This window comes from Rattus rattus, chromosome 5, assembly GCF_011064425.1.
Source record: "Rattus rattus isolate New Zealand chromosome 5, Rrattus_CSIRO_v1, whole genome shotgun sequence".
In the NCBI taxonomy this organism is placed as follows: Eukaryota; Metazoa; Chordata; class Mammalia; order Rodentia; family Muridae; genus Rattus; species Rattus rattus.
Window position 1 is genome coordinate 88,334,596 of NC_046158.1, and position 19,793 is coordinate 88,354,388.

The following is a 19,793-nucleotide window of genomic DNA, read 5'->3' on the forward strand; positions in this document are numbered from 1 at the left end:
GTTTTGTTTTATACTCCAGCATCTGTAAAATCAGTGAAGAAAACTCCAGATTATCTTTTTTCTCTAAGGAAAATGGCTTCTTTACATTTCATTACTGTAGCTCTGAACTAAAAATTTAAGGCTTATTTCATTCTTGTCCTTTACTTTCATTTAGAATCTAAAAGGGTTTTTTTTTTTTTTTTTTAATAACTTTAAACCAGAAAGTTCTAATTCTCCTGAGCTACTGCCAGTACCTCACAGCGATGCCAAGATTTATGTGTGGGAAAAAGCTGACTTCAGTGCAGGTAATTTTGCTGAAGCTTAGTCTAAGAAACTAGTGTTTTGCTGCCAACCAATTATTAGTATTCCTGTAGAATGACTTACGTGTTTTACCAATGCTTTCTTTTATCCCAGAGTTACTTGAAAAAGATATTTCACTAGTGATACATGTCCTGTAAGAGAAGATATATTCATGTCTAATTTAGCTTTAGCCTTTTCACAATTATGGTTTTTGGGTATTTCTATTAAGTGCTGCTCTTTGTTTAAAATCTCACAGGAATTAAATCAACAAATAGAAAAAAGAAAAGAAATGGAAGAACGTGAAAAAAGAAAGATAATTGCTGAAGTAAAGCATAAGGAATGGGTTCAGAAGAAAAATAAGCAGGTAAACAAACAAATGCATGCATATTGTTCACATCTACAAAGTCTTTCTTCCTCCCCATATTTAAGACTGCTCACCTTTCCTTTTTTATGTAGCCAGATATTGGCTACTGTGTGAGTTCTTTTTTCTTTTACCCTTCTTTACCCCTTTTCTTCTACCCTTTCAACCTCCTAACACTTGATAGGAGAGAAAACAGGATAATGGGGAAAGGGGACTGACTATATTATCACTAGACTACTTCTTGCTGATTAGGATTGTTGAGTTCCCTGGGACAAGATTGATTTTTGCTGTCAGGACATCTAATTTATTGTGGGTATTTATTTATTTATTTATTTATTTATTTATTTAATTTATTTTTTTTGCACACTAATACTTAACAAACCACCAATAATAGCTAACCAACAACCACCACCAACAACAACTTCTTGGGGCCGTAGCATTTATATATCCTCTGAAGAGTCCCTAGAATTCTAATTCTAAGCATTGTGCAATCACAGAAACTGCAGCTGGCAAAGTCAGGACCCCCCCCCGCCCCCCCCAGCTAAAGCATGAAGCAAATCATAGTCAGCTGCTATGGGCAATCTGAATTGGCCCTGTATCTCACACCTGGGATTAAAATGAAACCATATTCTCATATTTCTTTGTTTTTCAAAGAAACCAAAATTCTCACTACATCACCCTTTTTGTTTTAAGCCATTAATTATGCTATGTTTAGTAGGAAATTAAACACAAACGCATTTTAAGTGAAGTAAGTGCTTGTTGGATCAGTGGCCAAGGTTTTCAGGAGACTTCTCCTGCTCAGTTTTTATCTTTATCAGTTTTGATGGAATCTACAGCTTTTCACTTCCTATGGAAATATAAACAAGTCTGCATCCCTGATGCAAAATGGTTGCGGGCTTCCATTTGATGTTAACACATCCTTACAGTATGTAGACTGATCTAATTCCACAGTTTTTTCTATAACCTGGTGACTCTTGGCTGTTCTTGTCTGAGATGGCTTGTAATTTTTGCTGCAGGGACTTGAGCTGTGCTCCCAAAACCATTTCTCAACAGTAAGAAATCGCCTTGATATCTCTCTGGACCTACCCTCGTTGGTCTAATGGCAGCCCTTGTTATATCACATGCACACGCCTGGAAGCCTTGGCTGCCTTTCTGGTTTAAGATGCTTTGTTTGCTTTTCTGGCACAAAGTACTGAATTTCTTAAAGTTAACACACCAGGAATTGGGGAGTCTGAGATTTTTATTTACTTGGTCACTGTCTCTTTGTAAATGACTGAATTTCAAGCAGCTGAAGCACCTGGCATTTTGATATCAGAGAGCTCTAGATATTACTTGACCCATGATATTAGCATGGTCAGTATAGAATGATTATTGGTTGCATCACTTATCCATTTGTCCATAGGTGCTGCCTATGCCTTTTAATGGTCTAATAGCTTTTTCAGATTTGGTATTCGCATTTTCAAATGCCATAGTCTCTGTCAACACCTGCCTTGTTTTGGGGTCTGATAGCAGCTTTGTTCACAGCTGAGAATACTATTTATAAAAAAAAAAAAAAAATCACGGAAGGCTTCTCCAGAGCCTTGTATAGTCTTTGTCAACGAGGCAGACCTTTCCCTAGGCTCTTCAACTTTGTCCTTTCCCTAGGCTCTTCAACTTTGTCCCACGTTCTTTAAGCTACTAGCAACATTGTTCTATAGTAGCGTCATCAAATTGAATCTGTTCTTGTATATCAGAGTGCTGTCCTTAACCTGGCACCTGATGGTATTCATTCCCCTTGCTATAGTTCACTGTTCAACAGTCTTGGCTTCTTCCCTCCACTGTGTTAACCATTGCAATTGCAGACAAGCCTCTAATACAGCTGTCACCAATCTCTTACTGTCTAGGGAATAATTCTATTTGAGTAGCACAGTTATTTAGAATTTGTTTTCTATAAAGTGAGTGCATCTCATATGAAATCACAGCCTCTTTAAAACAGCTTAGGTCCATCATTTCTGTAGGACACCATCCTATCTTGTCATAACCTTGCTCCACCCTTTTAGCAGTCATATGCTTTTCAACTGCTGGGTGGGGGTAAAGCTACTGGGGGCTATCTCATAACCCAGGGCCATCCCTGCTCTAATTCTGGTGGGACAAAATTAACCCTTTCTTTCAAAATGGTTATTTCACTAGACTATCCTTGATCCCTTTTAGCCTTTCTTGGTCCTGACTGTCATGCACCAGAGTTTCTTCTTCCCCCTTTTCCTCCTGCAGGATACTCCTGCTCTCTTGTTCAGTCACTGGACTGAAACTTTTCTCCTCCCTTTTCCAGTGCCCCTGCCTCCCAAGCACTTCCACTTCTGTGCACAGTTTTTCCAGTTACACAGCCAACTCTGCAACCCTTTCAGAAAAGAGAGGGTAGAGTGGACCCTTTTGTTTTCCCACTTCAGCCATTTTTTGTTTCTCACCTCCATTTCCACCTACAATTTTTCCAATTGCTCAGCCATTCTTCTAACCTTTTTTGAAACAGACTATTGGAAGAAGAAAAAATAAAAAACAGAAAATTTCCTCTGGAGAGCAAGCAAAGTAGGGGAACCATAGTGATAGCAACCTCAATAAATGTTTTGCTGGCACTTGAGAAGAAATAGGCATTTTTTTCGTCCCCTGCCATTTCCTCTATGTTACTTGAAATCAAGTTTCCCATTCTGCCTAGACTCTTGTCTGGGCACAACTTTTAAGTAGTGTTTGCTAGTTTATGGCTTCTTTTTCCTTCCACCCTTCTCTACCCATTTTCTTCCACCCATTTAACCCCCTAACCCTAGAGGGAGAAAAAGGATAAAGGGGGACAGGGGCGGCATTATCATTAGACTACTTCCTGCTGATTAGGGGCATTCAGTTCCTTGGGGCAAGTTTGATTTTTGCCATCAGGGTATCTAATTTCTTGTTTTTGTTAAATGCACAACTACTTAAGAAACTGCAACCATTAGCAACAGCAGCAGCCAACCAACAACCCACAGCAGCACCCACCTTTGGATGCCCAGCATTATATGCCCTTCCTTCGGAGAATTCTAGAACTCCAGCTGTCACACAGTCACAGAAGTCATCTGCAGATGCCTGCTAGAGCGCGAGGCAAATCTTAGATGCTGCGGACAGTCTGAAGCAGCCCTGACTCTCACACCTGGGATTAAAACAAAAACACATTCCCATAATATTTATATATTTTTCAAAGAAACCAAAATTTTCACTACATTTTTGTTTCATGGGTTTTTGTTTGTTTGTTTTTTGTACGTTCATACCCTCTTATCAAGTGTCTGTCTTCTGCTCTTTTGTGACTTCCACTAGTATCTTTCTGCCAGTCTATCACTAAGTCTATCGCTAGTGGAATTTCAAGGCCTGGACTTGCAAACTGACAGTTCTAAACATGAACACCTGAAGCAACCAATGGCAACAAGTCATTGCCTCCTCTTAGACCTTTTCTTCAGTCTCCTTGGTTTTCTTACTACTTCTTTCTCCTCAGACACTGAGGCCTAATCAGAATGCTTGTTGTTAAACACCTCCTTTTTATGATTGTGTCTGAGTAGGTCTTGTGACCTTTTGAATTCAGCTTCATTGTTCTCCTGCTCTGGAACATGGGAAAATACCACCGATAAGTTACACAGAAATAATACTGACTGAATAGAGTAATCTGTCCCTGCAGGACCATTGTTGAAGTCTGAATGACAGTTCCCTAGGTTTCATATCCCTTCTGCATCTTCTGAATGAGAGTTTTAGACCTTCTTGCCTAGCTGGCTGACGCACTGCACTGTGTCTGCAATCTAAACTTCCTCTAGCATTTCTCCCATCTGTGCTTTCCTTTACTCTGTGATATGATTTTGCTGGGCTTCTCTGAGCGGTCACATGAGATAGGCACAGCCCATCTCTTTTAGTTTAGCCCATCTTGTTTTACTGAACAATTTTAAGAGGGAAAATGGTTTATATTAATTAAAGCAAACACAAATAGGAAAAGCATATTTACTGTTTCTCACAATGGTGAGGATTTAACCCATGGCTTCACATGTGCTAGGAGTTTTGCATTCATTCATCTATACTCCCATCCCTACATTTTTTATTTTTAAGATATTAGTAGGTTTTTGTTTGTCTTAAGAAATTTAGTCTAAGAGCTTTGGCTATACTTTCTAGCCCCCAGAAATACACACACACACACACACACACACACACACACACACACACACACACACACACACACACCCCTGAGAAATATATATATATATTCCTGAGAAACTTTGAGAATTCATACTTACTGCTTTTCATTTCCTTACTTTTATTTTTGTTTTGTTTTTTAAGGTTGTGTGTGTGTGTGTGTGTGTGTGTGTTTGCGTGTGTTTGTGTGCGCATTCGTGAGTACATAATTGCCTGTCTGCTGAGGCCAGAAGGCCTCAAGTGACAGATGATTGTAAGCTGCCTCATGTAGATGCAGGGAACTGAGCTCTGGTCCTCTGGCGTAGTGACAAAAGCTCTTATCTACTGAGTCAGCTCTCTGGGCCTCTTAGTTTTATTGTTGTTTTTGTTTTTAAGTACTTAAAAATAGATTATTGGATCTGCTTTTTCTCTCCAATATATTTACCTTTTGACAATTTCATATATGTTTTTAAGTACTTAAAAATAGATTATTGGATCTGCTTTTTCTCTCCAATATATTTACCTTTTGACAATTTCATATATGACAACCCTTTCTGGTCACACCCATCTCTGTCCTCTCTTATCTTCCCACCCTTAAGAGCTCTCCCTCCCACCAAGTCCCCATCCCACTTTCCTGTCTTTTTGTTTTGTTTTTGTTTGTCTTAGCTCTGTGACCCACTGGGTTTAACAAGGGTCACTCAAATGGGCGTGAGTATGATATCCTTTGAAGCATTAGTAATTGGCCGGTTGCTATCAATGAATAATGATTCCCTCTCCACCAGCATCCTTTGACTGCTGTTAGCTCCCCTGGGCAGGGTGGGACAGACCCCATGTGTCCTGCCCTCATCTATGACTACTGTTTTAGTCTTACATGGGCATTTTGTAGGCAACAACAGCTGCTATGAGTCCGTGCATGTCACAGCCATGCCATGAATCGTAAGACAGCATTTCATAGCCGTCCTAAATATTGTTCAACTCTTACAACCATTTCACCCTTCTTCTCCGTGTTCCCTGTGCATGCATATGAGTGTCTTGTTTAATGTTGAGCACTCAGTCATCTGTTCCCAGTACCTTGACTAGCCACGAGTCTCTGCCTTAACTGCTCTGAGCTGCAAAGAGAAACATTTTTTTTAATGAAGGCTAAAGTCAAGACTCTAATGTGGTTGTAAATATAAATATTTAAGAGGCAGTTTGACAACTTGTCTAATTAATAAGACAGAAATCATAGGTTCACCCTTAGTGCCTTTGAACATCACAGCCATACACCTGTGACCAGGTCCTACCACCTCTCTTATGGAGCAGGCCACAGATCCAATCAGAAACAGTTGTATTACTGTCAAATTAGTAAGCACGTTTTGGCCCGGCAAGTTAGTAATATATCATGTAAGGTCTAACACTTGGGAAAGCCATTGCTGACTTTTCTCCCCCAGTTACTTGCATAGCAACTTCTAGCAGTGTGAAGTTTAGTCAGCAGGGAGGACGCTGTCTTCTCAGTTCCAATATGCTTTCTCGGTATTCTGCAACCAAGGTGTGTGGTGTCTTCAACAGTAGGGTCTTTGTATCCCACTCTGGTGGGCATAATCTGTATAATTTGGAAGGCCTCTGTGGCCTTCGGGAAAGGTGCCTAATACCTGACACTGGGATCTTCTTTCAATAATTCAACAATTCTGGGACCAACATTATCTGTCTCATCAGGAATCTCCCTTGATAGTTCGAAATTCTTTCTTATCAATCTTTTCAATTTGCATCACTATTAGTAAATTTGTTATATACTCTGTCCAAGTATGTATATATTTTGTCAAAAAAGATGTTTTATATTATATACATGCCTTCACTTCTCTTTTACTTTTATTCTTTTAAAACATGATTTTTTTATCCATTATTAGATTTAGCATAATGCTTTGCATATCATAAGTTTTTTTACTGAGTAATTTTTTTTCTTCTTGGTGTGTGTGCAGGGGGGTGGTATATATGGTATGGTATGTGTATATGTGTATGTGTATGTGTGTGTAAATCTCTGTGCTCTATGCATGCTATGAAAGTGCTCTACCATCCTGTTACATCCCCAGATCTTCTTTAATTTTTTATTACTATTTTTAAATAAAAATATTAGGCCCTAAGAATTGAACCCAGGACTTTGTTTATGTTAAGCTAACACCGAACTAAGTTGAATACTTTTAGTCCCTATTTTAACTTTAATACATTCTTGTGTAGGAACGTACATCAGAAAATTTTAAAGTACTGGGACTGGGGGTGTATTTCAGTAATAGAATGCAGTGTGTCCAGACCGTAGTTAAAAATCCAACAAACGGGGCTGGAGAGATGGCTCAGTGGGTTAAGAGCAGTGACTGCTCTTCCAGAGGTTCTGAGTTCAATTCCCAGCAACCACATGGTGTCTCACAGCCATCTGGGATCCACTGTCCTCTTCTGGTGTGTCTATCAGCTACAGTGTACTCATAGAAATAAAAGAAATAAATCTTAAAAAAACAAACAAACAAACAAAAAAAAAAAAAAACTGACCAGCAAGCTAGTGTGGGGTGGAGAGACGGAGAGGGAGGGACAGAGACAGAGACCAAATGAGTGAAATGTTGTAAATTTGTCTTTGCTCAAGTTTTATGTTTGGAATGGTGCTGCTTCATTGTTAAATTCTACTTTTAGGAATTGAGACAAATATTTAAATTATATAGGATAAAATTTTAAATCTAATTTAGAGGACAAAATTATAATTTTGTCCTTAATGCCCACTTATTTTATTAAGAGGACCAATAATTGCAGGTGGATGTGATTATAGGAATAAAATTGATTAGTTGTGTATATCTGCAAATTCAAATTTCTTTTTTCAGAAGTCAATTGCAGAATTTTTGTTTGCTTCATCAGTAATATAACAAGAAAGTGTTCTTTGTGAATAAAATGCCAAGATCAAAATAAGTACGGGACTATAACAAGACTGGGTGATACCTTTTGGAAATTTAAAACTATAAATCAGAATAGTTCTTGGTGTGTAGAATGCCTTTATCTCATCTGAAAGCCGCCTGTCTTCAACTGCATTAAGCTAATGGTGCCATGCCAGTCATGCGTGGCTGTTATTTGTCTGAGTAGGGGAGATAATACTGACAGATCGATGGGGTATTTGTTTTTTACTTGTTGATGGAAGATCGAATTCAATTATTGAAGGGAATTAATTAATTAACTAACTGATTAATTTTTGGTGCTGGGGAGGGGGAAGAAGTCGCTTGCCCGGGTATAAATCATTGCTCCAAAAGAATAAGAATTTGTTAAAAACAAGACCTGAAAAATTGAATTTACCCAGTATTGTACAGCACTCTTGTGCTTGGTAAGGAATAATTGATTGCTCTTTTCTTTTTTTCTTTTATTTTCTGTAGTGTTCTCTCTTTCTTTCAAAATTCTCTTGAGTTTCTTTGTCCAGCTTTCCCTACACGTACCTCTGTTTGGAAAGAAGCTCTCCTGCTCCTTTTCCAGTCTGGCATCTAGGATTTGCTCCTCTGTTTACATTTCATGGTGTGTGGTCCTCTGCCTCCTCCACTTTGGGGTTGGTCAGCCCCAGCCTAGCCGGCTGCCACCTTTGTGGTTTTCACTGTACTCTATCAGAAAATCAGACAAAGGGAATTTATGTATCCATTAGCAAACTTGGTTCCTTATAACTATAAATTGTTAAATCCTCTTGTAAACAAAAGGCATATCTCATCCAGGACTTTTATATTTGTGTTGTCATACTGGTTCTTTTTCTAGAGTCGGGGTTTAGTGTTGATACGTATGTTGTGAGAACAACCTTTATTTTCAGTGCTTTAAAGTTACTTAAAAAATGAGTTTTAACTTTTAAACACAAGGAATGTGTGTGAGGTACAGCTGCAGCTCAGTGGGGTCTGTAACTGGTGGTGCTGCTATCAGGGTGTCCTGCAAGCCGTCTGGTGATGTTCGCTCAGCCTTTCTTCTGTGGGGGCAGGTGCTGTTTGAGGAAGAAGTACACAATCAGAAAGTTTTAAGTAGTCTTTGTTGTTTTCTGTAAGAGAAGACATTGTGTGCCTGGTGTGTAGGAACCAGTGTGCTAGAAACCTGAAGGCACTCTGAGGCTCCTTAGGTAGAAAAAATGCCTGTTCTATTTCTCTGTTCACAGTCATTCTGTTCTCTCCATAGGTTCTCATGATAGCCTTGTATAATTAAAAATAAATAAATAAATGAATGAATGAATAAATAAATAAATAAATAAATAAATAAATATGCATGCATTTGTTACCTCCAAACTCTTTACTAGCATGCTTTATTCAGAGTTCTCTGTGACATTTCTCTGCATCTAGTTGTGACTACTGCCACCCCCATGCAGTCTAGCTGTTGTATTTCATTGGGCTGTAACTTGCATATTTTATATCAATTGTAACTTTGTGAAGCTTGGTAAACTTCTGTACCAGTGCAAGCACCAGCTCTGCAATCAGGTGATAGAGCATTGCTGTCATTCCAGAAAGTTTCCTCTGTCCAGTTACACTCAGCACCCTGCTTCCTGTGCCAGACTGGCCCCAGCAACAAGGTTAATACAGTACTCCTGTTCTGGAAATTAGATTTGCCTATTTTAGAATTTATTTAAATAAAATGATAGGATGCACCTTCCTTGGAGTTGTTCTTTTGTTTTTAATTTTATCATAGTATTTTATATATTCTTGATTCCTTCCCTCTACTGTTCTAATATCCTGTGAAATAGCACAAATTGCTTATTTATCCACTAGCTAATAGGAAATCACATTTTCCTTTGTCTTAGGCAAATGCTCTAGAGCTCAGTTGCTGGGCTGCATGGAAACCTTTAACTTTATGGGAATCACCAAGCTTTTCTAAAGTGCTTGTACCATTAAATGTTCTCATTATTAACATGAAAATTCTAATTGGTCTATACCTTTCTTAAACCTGATCTTATCAATCATTTTTATTTTGCATCCTTCTCTAGTGTGCAGTGCTTTGTCATTGCGGATTTATCTTATTAGTCCACCTAGGTTTTTTAAAAAACTGGAAGTTAATTTTCTCATGGTTTGGGAGTCTAAAAATCAAGAGGAAAGGATATGAGGGTTGGACTGCTCATTGTGTCTCTTCTTGGTTTGCAGAAAAACAGCTCTGGTTTTGTTCCTTGAGCAGCTTTATATTAGTGTACACATCCCAATATGATTTCCTTTTCTATAAGGACACCAGTACTCTAGGATTCAGATTCTACCATTATGACTTCATTCCATTTCTTTAAGTGTAATCATGCTGGGAATTACAACAACAGCACAGAAATGGAGTTGAGCAAATTGGGTCATTTCTCTTTTGTAGTTGACTTTTTTTGTTTTGTCCATCGTTTGTCTGTTTTTGGAAGGTGTTAAGAGTTGTTAATTATGCAGAAAATTCAGCTCAGCGACATAGCTTTTACTCAACATTCATAAAGGTCTGGATCTAATCCCCAGCCCTCATCATCTCTAGACATATAAAAAATTGGATTGTATATCTTTTTGAGATGGGGTTGTCATCCTGCCAAGGCCTTGTTTGACCTGTTACACCCAAGCAGTTCTCTCCCTCCTCTGAGCAGCTATTACTCCACACATGCATTCTGCTCTAGCTGTCACTGAGTTAATTTTACATGGGTTTTGTTTGTTTGTTTTTCTAGTGCTGGTGATTGGACACATACATGCCAGGCAAAGGCTCTGAGAGAGATTTCCAGCCTCTACATCTGGTCCAGGCCCAAGTCCCTTGGCAGATATATGTACCAAAAATATGTCTTGCCATTTAAATTTTGTTTAATTTAAAAAAATAATTTTGTATGAGTGTCCTGTATGTATGTATGTCTGTGCAACACATGCATGTTTAGAGCCCTCAGAGGCCAACAGAGAGAGTTGGATCTCCTGGAACTGGAGTTATGGTTAAGAGATGGTTCTAGAAATTGAACCTGAGTTCTCTGTAATAGTTAGTGTTCCTAACTACTAAGCCGTATTTCCAGGCTCTAGTTTTAATGGTTTATGTTTTTATTTTAATTTTAAATCAGCATACAAAATAATGGGTCTCATGATGTTATTTTTTATACGTATGAGTCAATGCCTGTTGTTCTTTTTTTTTTTTTTAATGCATGCTCTCACTAAAGACCCTGAACTGGGGCCTGAAAGATGGGTCAGCAGATAATGGTGTTTGCTGTCCTTGTAGGACCTTAGTTCCCTTCCTAACATCTGCATCAGGTGCCTCACAGCTGCCTGTAACTCCAGCTCCAGGGTTTCTGATGCTCTCTTCTGTGTTCCTCAGAACCTCTACATGGGTTGACATTGGCATAGACTCACTCTCACAAACATTACAAAAAAGCAGTCTTCACTGTGAAATAATTTAAATGCTGCAGTAGGGAGAAAGACAGACAGACAGAAGAACATAGAGATATAGCATAAGTGTAAAGGTTTCCTAGCTTTGGAATGAACTTTAAAATGTGGGACACTCCTGTAGCAGTCAAGATGTGTTCTAAATGCTGTAGAAAGTGGTGACGGTGTAAGAAGGACGAACACTGGGGAAACTAATGCAGGAGTGTGCAGTCTAGAGTGACAGGGGCAGGCTGGGGCAGCAGCCCTGCTGTGCTGGTGCATGGTGACTGCAAGGAAACCATGAATGCCTGTAGTTCTAATTGATCCCCATTGCCCAGCTGTCCTCCCTCTGCTCCTAGCCTGCCCTCTGGTTGATTTGCTACTTCATATTACCCACTAGCCACTCATGTTTCATGTCAGATGGATTCATCGCCCTTTCTTTCCCTCCTCCTCCTAAGATTATTCCTCCTAGCTCATGGACACACACACACACACACACACACACACACACACACACACACACACCTCCCTACCTATTTGATTTTACATTTAGGTTCTGCTTTTAAGAATTGTCATGTGATAAATGCTTTTCTGACTCTAGCTAGTGATTTCCAATCCCATCCTCCTGAAAATGTTATTTTTCATTTTTCCTTATGCTGAAATAAAAATTCCACTGTGTATATAAACCACATTTCCTCATCTTTTGATGGACATTGAGGCTAGTCCCATTGCACAAGTATCTCCAAGTATTTTAACTTAGTCCTGGCAGTTGGAAATCTGGGTCATATTAGTTATGTTTTTTTAGTTTTCGAGAGGTCTGCATGCTGATTTCTATAGTGTCTGTTCTAAGTTACATTACCACCATCGGAGAGGAAGGGCTCTTCTTTCCCCATAGTCTTGCCAGTATTTGTTTTCTTGATGACAGCCATTTTGACTAGAATCAGATATCTCAAAGCATCAAACTTTTTTGAGAACTGTTTGTTGAACTCTCCAGTCTATTTATTGATTGGATTTGTTCTTTGAGTGTTTCACTTTTATACTTTATAGATTCTAGATTGTAGACTCCCTGTCTGCTATGCAGTTGGCAAAGGTTGTTTCTTTTCTTTATTCCACAAGTTGGCATTTTACTCCAATGATTGTTTCCTGTGTTGTGTACATGCATTTTAATTTTATGTAATCCTATTTGTTGATGCTTGGGATTGGGAAACTCTTTGCCTATGTCTATATCCTGGAGGATTTTTCATAAAACAATTGGAGGGGGCTTGAAGACCAAATTTGACTTTTAAGTGTTCATTTTCTATCTTCTTCTTTCTACCTACCCCTCTCCTACTATTCCTATTTTACCCTGCAGCCCAGGTCCCCGAGAGCTTACTGAGTAATCCAGACTCCATCAACTTCCTATTAGTCCTTCTATCCTTGCTTCCTACATATTGGGACCACAGGTGTGAACTGGCTGCCGGCTTTGAATCTATGTAGGAATGATGTAGCCAAGCATTTACCTGCTTTTCCTCTAACAGCATTGTGGATTTGTCCTCTGCAACTCACTGATAGTTGTGATTTATCCAAGTCTGCACTGGCAGACTGCCGAGGAAATGCACACATATGTGCTTGATACTTAGAGTACAAGGAGTGCTCGTGAAACCATACTAAGATTCAGGACGATCAGTAGTCTGTGAGTCTGTCTTGAACACCTACCATTCATTGTCCCAATCTCTGAGCAGCTTCCTGTCATTTAGGTAATTGCAGATATTGTAGATACTTCAGTTAAAATCCCTTCCTTTTTATTGAAGGAAAGGAAAGAAAGAGTACAAAAAATTAATAAAGAAATGGAAGAAAAAGCAGCAAAAAAACGGGAGAAAGAACATTTGCAAGAAAAAGCAAAAGAAAAATATCAAGAATGGTTGAAGAAAAAAAAAGCTGAAGAATGTGAGAAGAAGAAAAAAGAAAAGGTATTTTTAATTGAAATAGCCAGTCATAGTACACACTTTGTTGTTTATATGTGTATTTTAGAAACAAAAGTATAGTAATTCAGTCAATACTGTTGTAGTATAAAAATACTGTTGTAGTATAAAATACACAAACTATTCTTTCTCTTGTTATTTTGTGTTTAATCTTCAAAATAGATAATGCATTTATGTTATTCTGCTTTTAACCATCTCCATAGTATTTTGTAGACATTTTACTGCTTGTAAGTTGTCCTTCTAAGACAAATTTGCATTTTTTGTTTTGTGAATTTGCTATCTTATTGTTGAGTGGTGGACACTTATATACCACATCAGATATTTAATTTTGTTCTTTGATTATAGAAACATAGTTCAGTTTTATGGCCAATCGGTCACTGGGGCAGAAAGCCACTGGGGGAAGACAAACAAACAGTAAGACTTGACTGGAATATCTAGTTACAGAATAGAATACTCCAGGGAATTCTTTGGTCTTATTTTAAGGAAAAAGAAAAGCAGCGGCAAGCAGAATTACAGGAGAAAAAGGAAATCGCAGAAAAAAAGTTTAAAGAATGGTTGGAAAATGCAAAAAATAAACCTCGTCCAGCTGCAAAGAGCTATGGTTACTCCAGTGGAAAGCTTACAGGTTGGTTTTTATGTCTTGTGGCTTACGTAAGTATGGTTTGCAGAAGCAAATTTCTCTTTGATATAAATAGATGTATAAAAAGTAATTTTTCTTTGAAATTATTTTCTAGAAGATTATAACTATACGTTGCTAAGGAAGTGCTATAAATTTATTGCTATCTGTTTATATATAAATACATTTCTTTTTTTTTAGACTGGAGAGGAAGGAGTTTATTTTAAAAGTTAACAATTTCATGGACAGACAGAAAGATGACAGCTTGCCAGGGGGCTGCAAGGAGAATTCAGGCCCCAATATGGCAGGGGCTTTAAAGAGAGCCACTGTGGTTTCTTTTGCTTTCTGAGGGTGGGGGTGACCTGTACCAGGAGGGAGACAGAAATGTGCTAGGAAAGAGCAGGATGTGTGTACCCTCTTTACTGTAAAATTATTTCCCAGGGGAGAAACCCTGGACCTGACTGAAAGTCTGTCACTTGGAGAGTCAGTGTCTCAGTAGTGTATCCATGAGAGGAAACGCTTGCTGTAGGTGCTGTGGCTGAAGCAGCAGCTGGAGTCTGATATTACATTCTCATGGTGTGTCGAACAGGTTGGAGTTGGGTCAGGCTGTGAGGGTTTAACACAGTAGGGCTGCACACGGAGAGGAATGACCAGAGCCAGGAAAAGCTCAAGGCAAAAGTATCCAGACACTGACTAGCCCAGTGTGGTAGTGTGTGTTCCTAACTATAATATGTGGAAGATGCAGGCCGGAGGATCAGTAGTTCAAGGTCAGCCTTCAGTTTGGAAGACTAGTGTTTCATCTGGGCTGCTCTTAATTCCAATTGGCCAGCCCACAGGGCCACGTTTTCTTTACTCCTATTCCATGGAGGCTCACTCTTCCTCCTGCAAGTTCTTCCATGGTGGGCGCTCTCTCTCTCTCTCTCTCTCTCTCTCTCTCTCTCTCTCTCTCTCTCTCTCTCTCGGCAATAGTTGCAAAACTGAATACTTACATTTTAATTTATTTTTGTTTCTTTGAAACGGTCTCCCTTTGTTGTCCAGGCTAGCCTAAAACTTAGGGCCTTCCTGCCTCAGCTTCCTGAGTACGTCTGTGAGTACCAGAGACTCACACGTGAAGCACTGGTATTCACGCAGAACTCATGAGACTGCTTGTTTCCCTTGGTCTTCCCACCTTGCTCCTGTTTCCCTGTCTCCTTTCATGTCACAGGTCCCAGTGTCTTATCTTTCTCCTATCCCTTTAGATCTGGTCCTTCCCTCTAATGATCCCCTTTTAGAATGGGTACAGAGCACACACATCTACTCAGTTTAAATCTAGGTTTCACATGGGAGACTTCACATGAAGCATTACCTTGCTTCACTTCACTTGTCCAGTTTCATATGCTTTCCTCAAAATATCATGATTTCATTTTTTCTTTCTACTAGAATGAAATTTCCATTGTATATATGAACCATATTTTCTTTATCTATTCATCTTTAGATGGACATCTAGGCTAATTCCATTTCTTAGGTATTGTGTTCAAGGCAACAATAAACATGAATGTGCAAGTATGTCTCTGGTATGTTGACTGTAAATCCTTTGTGTGTATACTCAAGAGCTGAATCCTAACAGCACTTCTATTTCTAGTTGTTTTTTTTTAAATCTCTACACTGCTTTCTAAAGTGGCTCTGTCAGGTTTCATTGCTACCATTAGACAGCTAGCTCCTCTTCCCCAAACCACATCCTTGCCAGCATTTATTTTCTTGATGACAGGCATTCTTACTAGAATAAGATAGATCTCCAATTGATTTGAATTGCTTTGAGATTAAGGATGTTGAGAACTTTTTAACAAATCTCATTATGGGCAAAGATCTCACAGAGATGACTCTCCCCTGCCTCCCAAGTTCTGTTATTAAGGTGAATACCACTAAGCCTGGCAGCTGTGTCAAGTTTATCTACTGGCTGTTTGTATTTAGTTTGAAAAATACCTCTTCAGTTCGTCAGCCCATTTATTGATTAGATGGTTTGTTCTTTGGGTATTTTATTTTTGCAGTTCTTTTTAGGTTAAAACTGAATCTTCTACGTAAAGATGTGCAGTTGGCCAAGGTTCTTCCCCATTGTGTTGTTCACTCTGGTGATTGTTACCTGTGCTCTGCAGAAGCTTCCTAATTTCACGTCATTCCAGTATTGATTTTTGGGATTATTCCCTATGCTGCTGTATCATTTCAGAAAGTCCTTGCTGTGACTGTATCCTGACATATCCCTTTTCTTTCTAGCACTTTGAAAGTCTCAGGTTTTGCATTAATGCCCTTTATCTTGGATTTATTTTTGTTCAATATGTCCAATTAGAGAAATATGACTGATTCATTTTTTGCTTATAGAAATTCAGTTTTTCCAGCACTTATTACTTTAGAGTTTGCATATATTTTATAAAGCAATGATTTTTTAATGTTAGCAAACAAAAATTCATGTGGTTAGAAATGTAGCTCAGTAGTAAAACAGAACTTTAGCAGATGCCTGACTCTGCGCTTAGGCTCCAGGATTCCAAAATAGTTCTATTATTTATTGGCTCCTTGAAGCTCAATTGATATAGGTTCACAGTGTTGTTTTATTTTTCCCCTTTCTACCAGTCTGTAAGGAAGAGCTTCCAAGGTCCAGTGAATTCTGTTTTAAGAAGAGTAGACATCACATGACCAAACAAACGTACCCAGTTTGCCTTTAGGCTTGGACTTATTATAAATGGCAGTGCATGTTTTTCTTTGTTCTTCCTAATGGAAACTCATACCTTGATGACAGCTGCCTTCACTTTTTTAAGTGATTTATTACTAAAATACTCCCATTCTGTTTCGTTCACACACTGGAACACACTCCAGACTTTGTTTTGGCCATCTTGTGAAGTGTGTGTTGACATATCTTTGCAGTCAAAGTGGACTGAAGTGTCTGAAAGACACATCCCTGCTGTCTGTCAGGGTTAGGCCTCTCTTACTTGTCACAGGATCATCTGTCATGAATACTGAACCCTGGCAGGCATACTCCTTTAAAAAGTTTTTAACATTTTGCTTGGAACAATAATGATAAGCAATTATTTTAACCTAATAATCAGACAGTAAAGTCAGAATAGAGATATTGGCTAGAAGTTAATTATCAAAATAATGGATTATTACCTTAATGCTTTGGATGAACTTAATTCTCAGAAGCAAACACCGTGCTTCTCTGTCTCTATCCTTTATGTTCATACCATTGCTAAACATTGCACAGCACAGGTTCCTGTCTGCACTGAGTGGAGGACTCGAAGCCAATTCATAAAATGTTCTTTCTGCACCTCATTGTGGGTTGTCAGATGCCACTGTTCTGTAAGCACTTCCTGTGCACTGGTGAAGGACAGCTGGTGGTTTGAATGAGGGTAGCATTCTGTATCCTTACTGATTTACAGTAATGCAGAGGTTCAGTGGTTCTAAACAGGAATCTTGAGTTAACTGCAGGTTCTCATACAAAATAAAGTGATTTTTTTGAAAAATGAACTTTAGTATCTGACAAGGGAAAATACCACACAATTAGCCAAAACTGAGTTAATACCATAAAAATGTTAAGAGTTATAAATTTCATAGAAAACTTTTGTAAGCATTTTTATTTAGATAGGTTTTCATAGTATTATTCCAATTCTCTGAATTACTTTGTATTATTTAATATTTGATATAGTTATTTCAATATTAGAACAATTTTATTTCTTTTATATTTCAGGCTTCGGGTTTTAAGGTATCCTATCTGATTTATCAATGATATTTTGTCTTGTTGCCATTTTAGTATGTTTCTAGGAATTAAAAATAAGTGATTTTTTTTATCGAAGAATTTTTTCCTTTATCTTTCTGATTTTTAATGATTATAGGTTTTTACAGTGGAAATTCCTACCCAGAACCAACTTTTTATAACCCAATTCCGTGGAAGCCAATTCCTATGCCCCCTCCTAAAGAAGCGAAGAGTGAACCAGGAAAGAAGAGCAGTAGAGAAGCAGTGAAGAAGAGTAACCGACCTGCCACGAGCCAGCCGCTCACAGCATCGTCCCTGGCACTTCACAATGCCAGGAGCAGCCTTTGCCTGGGGTCTTTGTGCCGAGTACAGAGATAGAGTCTGTGCACACAGTGTACCAGGACCTAGGACCTACCTTAAAACCAGGATACCTTTTTTTAACACTTCTTAATCAACAAGACAATATTTGATGTGGTAATTGACGGGTACCAAAAATTTAAATTTGTATATGGAATCCTTAGAGTTAGAGTTTTTACATTTTGGTTTTTATAAACCATTAAGGTTGATCTAATGATTGTTTTAGTTTTTATTAAAACTCATTATAGTATCAATAAACCAACAGTTTTTCTTGTGTTCTTTTGTACTCTGTTATTTGCTTGTGTTATATACTTAGAAACATAAGATTAATTTGTTCAAACAGGCACTTCTAAACCTTACTTAAATTAAATGGGTTAGAAACCAAGAGAAATATACAGTGTTTGGTTTTTAGTACAGTTTTCCATGAAAACATTTTAAAGTTTTCCTTTTGCATTTGTTTAGTGTGTGTGTGTGTGTGTGTCTGTGTGTGTGTCTGTGTGTGTGTGCATGCTTATACTATAACATGACTGTGGAGATCAGAGGATAACTTGGAGTGAGTCAGATCTCTACTTCTACTGTGTGGATATCAAGGATTGAGCTCAGGTCGTCAGACTTGTGCAGCAAACATCTTTACCAGACAAGTTGTCCCATTGGTTTCCTGGAGAGGTACTTTAAAAAACTAACTGAAATACTGCTCTGCAACACAGAAATAAGAGTTGGAGTTGTTAAGACAAAATTTTAAAATACTGATTTGTGTTGTAGATCTGAGGCTGATGTCTTTATAATGTTGAGACACTGATAATATTTTGTTATACTTTATAAAATCCTTTTTATACACTTATAATTGGATTGCTGGCTTTGAAATTAGGGTCATCATTAGATCATTTGTAATACTTGCTACCTTAAATGTTAAATAAAACTTGGAACATTCTGATAAAGTTGCCACTTTTTTTTTAGAAGTCTTTTTTAGGTGATGAGGAAAAAATGCAAAAATATTTAAATGTGATTTCTATTCGGAATATATTCTGGCAGTGCTAGATTTGTAATGTCAAGTTTCTGGTGATAGAGAGTAGTAGTTGGTAAAGAAATACCAGTAAGGTCTTGAAAGGTAGTCATGAGATCGAAGATCTAGGAATAGATGGTCTAGGATCGGCTTTACTGGGTCAAAAGAGGAGATGGATAATTTTCCATGGTTACACACACCCCTAAATTCTTCCTGATCAAATTTCTGGCTGATAATCTCCCTAATTTCCAAATCCACTCCTATACCCTGAATCCTAGGCATTTTAGATACAGTGTAAAGCTGTTTTACAGATTAGGTTACCTCTTAGCTCTAACTCTTTAGTATCAGTCATACTTTTCAAGAAGGTAGTTAGCTAAAAGTCACTGATTCAGACGTTAAATTATATGCTAATTGTAATGGGAAGTCTGGAAGATTTTATGTAGGATGTTGGCAAGATCTTGTTTATAGTTTGTAATTACTCTGGCAGCTGTGAGCAAGTTGGCCTGTAGTGGGATAAAGCACAGCTCAGGAAAACATCTGAGAGATTTTCGTAGTATCCACCAGATAGGCCATAATGGTTGGATTAAGGTAGCAGCTACATGTAAGAAGTGGGAGTGCATTTGAGAAGTAGGTTATCAACAGGAAATTTGACCAGGAAGAATTTAGATAGTTAAGAGGGAGCTGATGTTAATAGCCAGCAAAAATCCCGAAAACCAACCCTCTCACTGCCTGCGTCCTCTGCATTGGCAGGTTTAGGGCGACATCTGTCTGGGGACTTCTCTGTCAGATTCTTGGATAATTTTGATAGTTCCTTATTTTAAGTTCCGGGCATTCTTCTGTTTCCTCTTTCATGCTCTAACTTCTGTTTTGTGAATGTAGTATCTTCTTTAAGGACATTAGCTAATATTACTTTTTTTTTAATTTCTCTAATTGTTTTTTGTGTCCTCTAGAACTTCTCCTTCCCTCTTTTCCCTTTCCCCTTTCCTCTTATTTTTGTTTTTGGAGATTTCTCTCACATGT

At 38.2% G+C, this 19,793-nt stretch overlaps 1 protein-coding gene across 1 annotated transcript in view; it reads left to right on the top strand.

Moving 5' to 3' along the window:
* Ccdc34 (coiled-coil domain containing 34) overlaps positions 1 to 18,704 on the top strand; it is a 35,377-nt gene extending 16,673 nt beyond the window's left edge. The window contains exons 3-6 of the mRNA XM_032903869.1: positions 536 to 643; positions 12,906 to 13,064; positions 13,560 to 13,701; positions 17,553 to 18,704. Of these exons, the coding sequence (XP_032759760.1) occupies positions 536 to 643; positions 12,906 to 13,064; positions 13,560 to 13,701; positions 17,553 to 17,791 (648 nt within the window). The 3' untranslated portion in view covers positions 17,792 to 18,704. The remainder of the gene's footprint in view (positions 1 to 535; positions 644 to 12,905; positions 13,065 to 13,559; positions 13,702 to 17,552) is intronic.
* Positions 18,705 to 19,793: the final 1,089 nt, after the last annotated feature.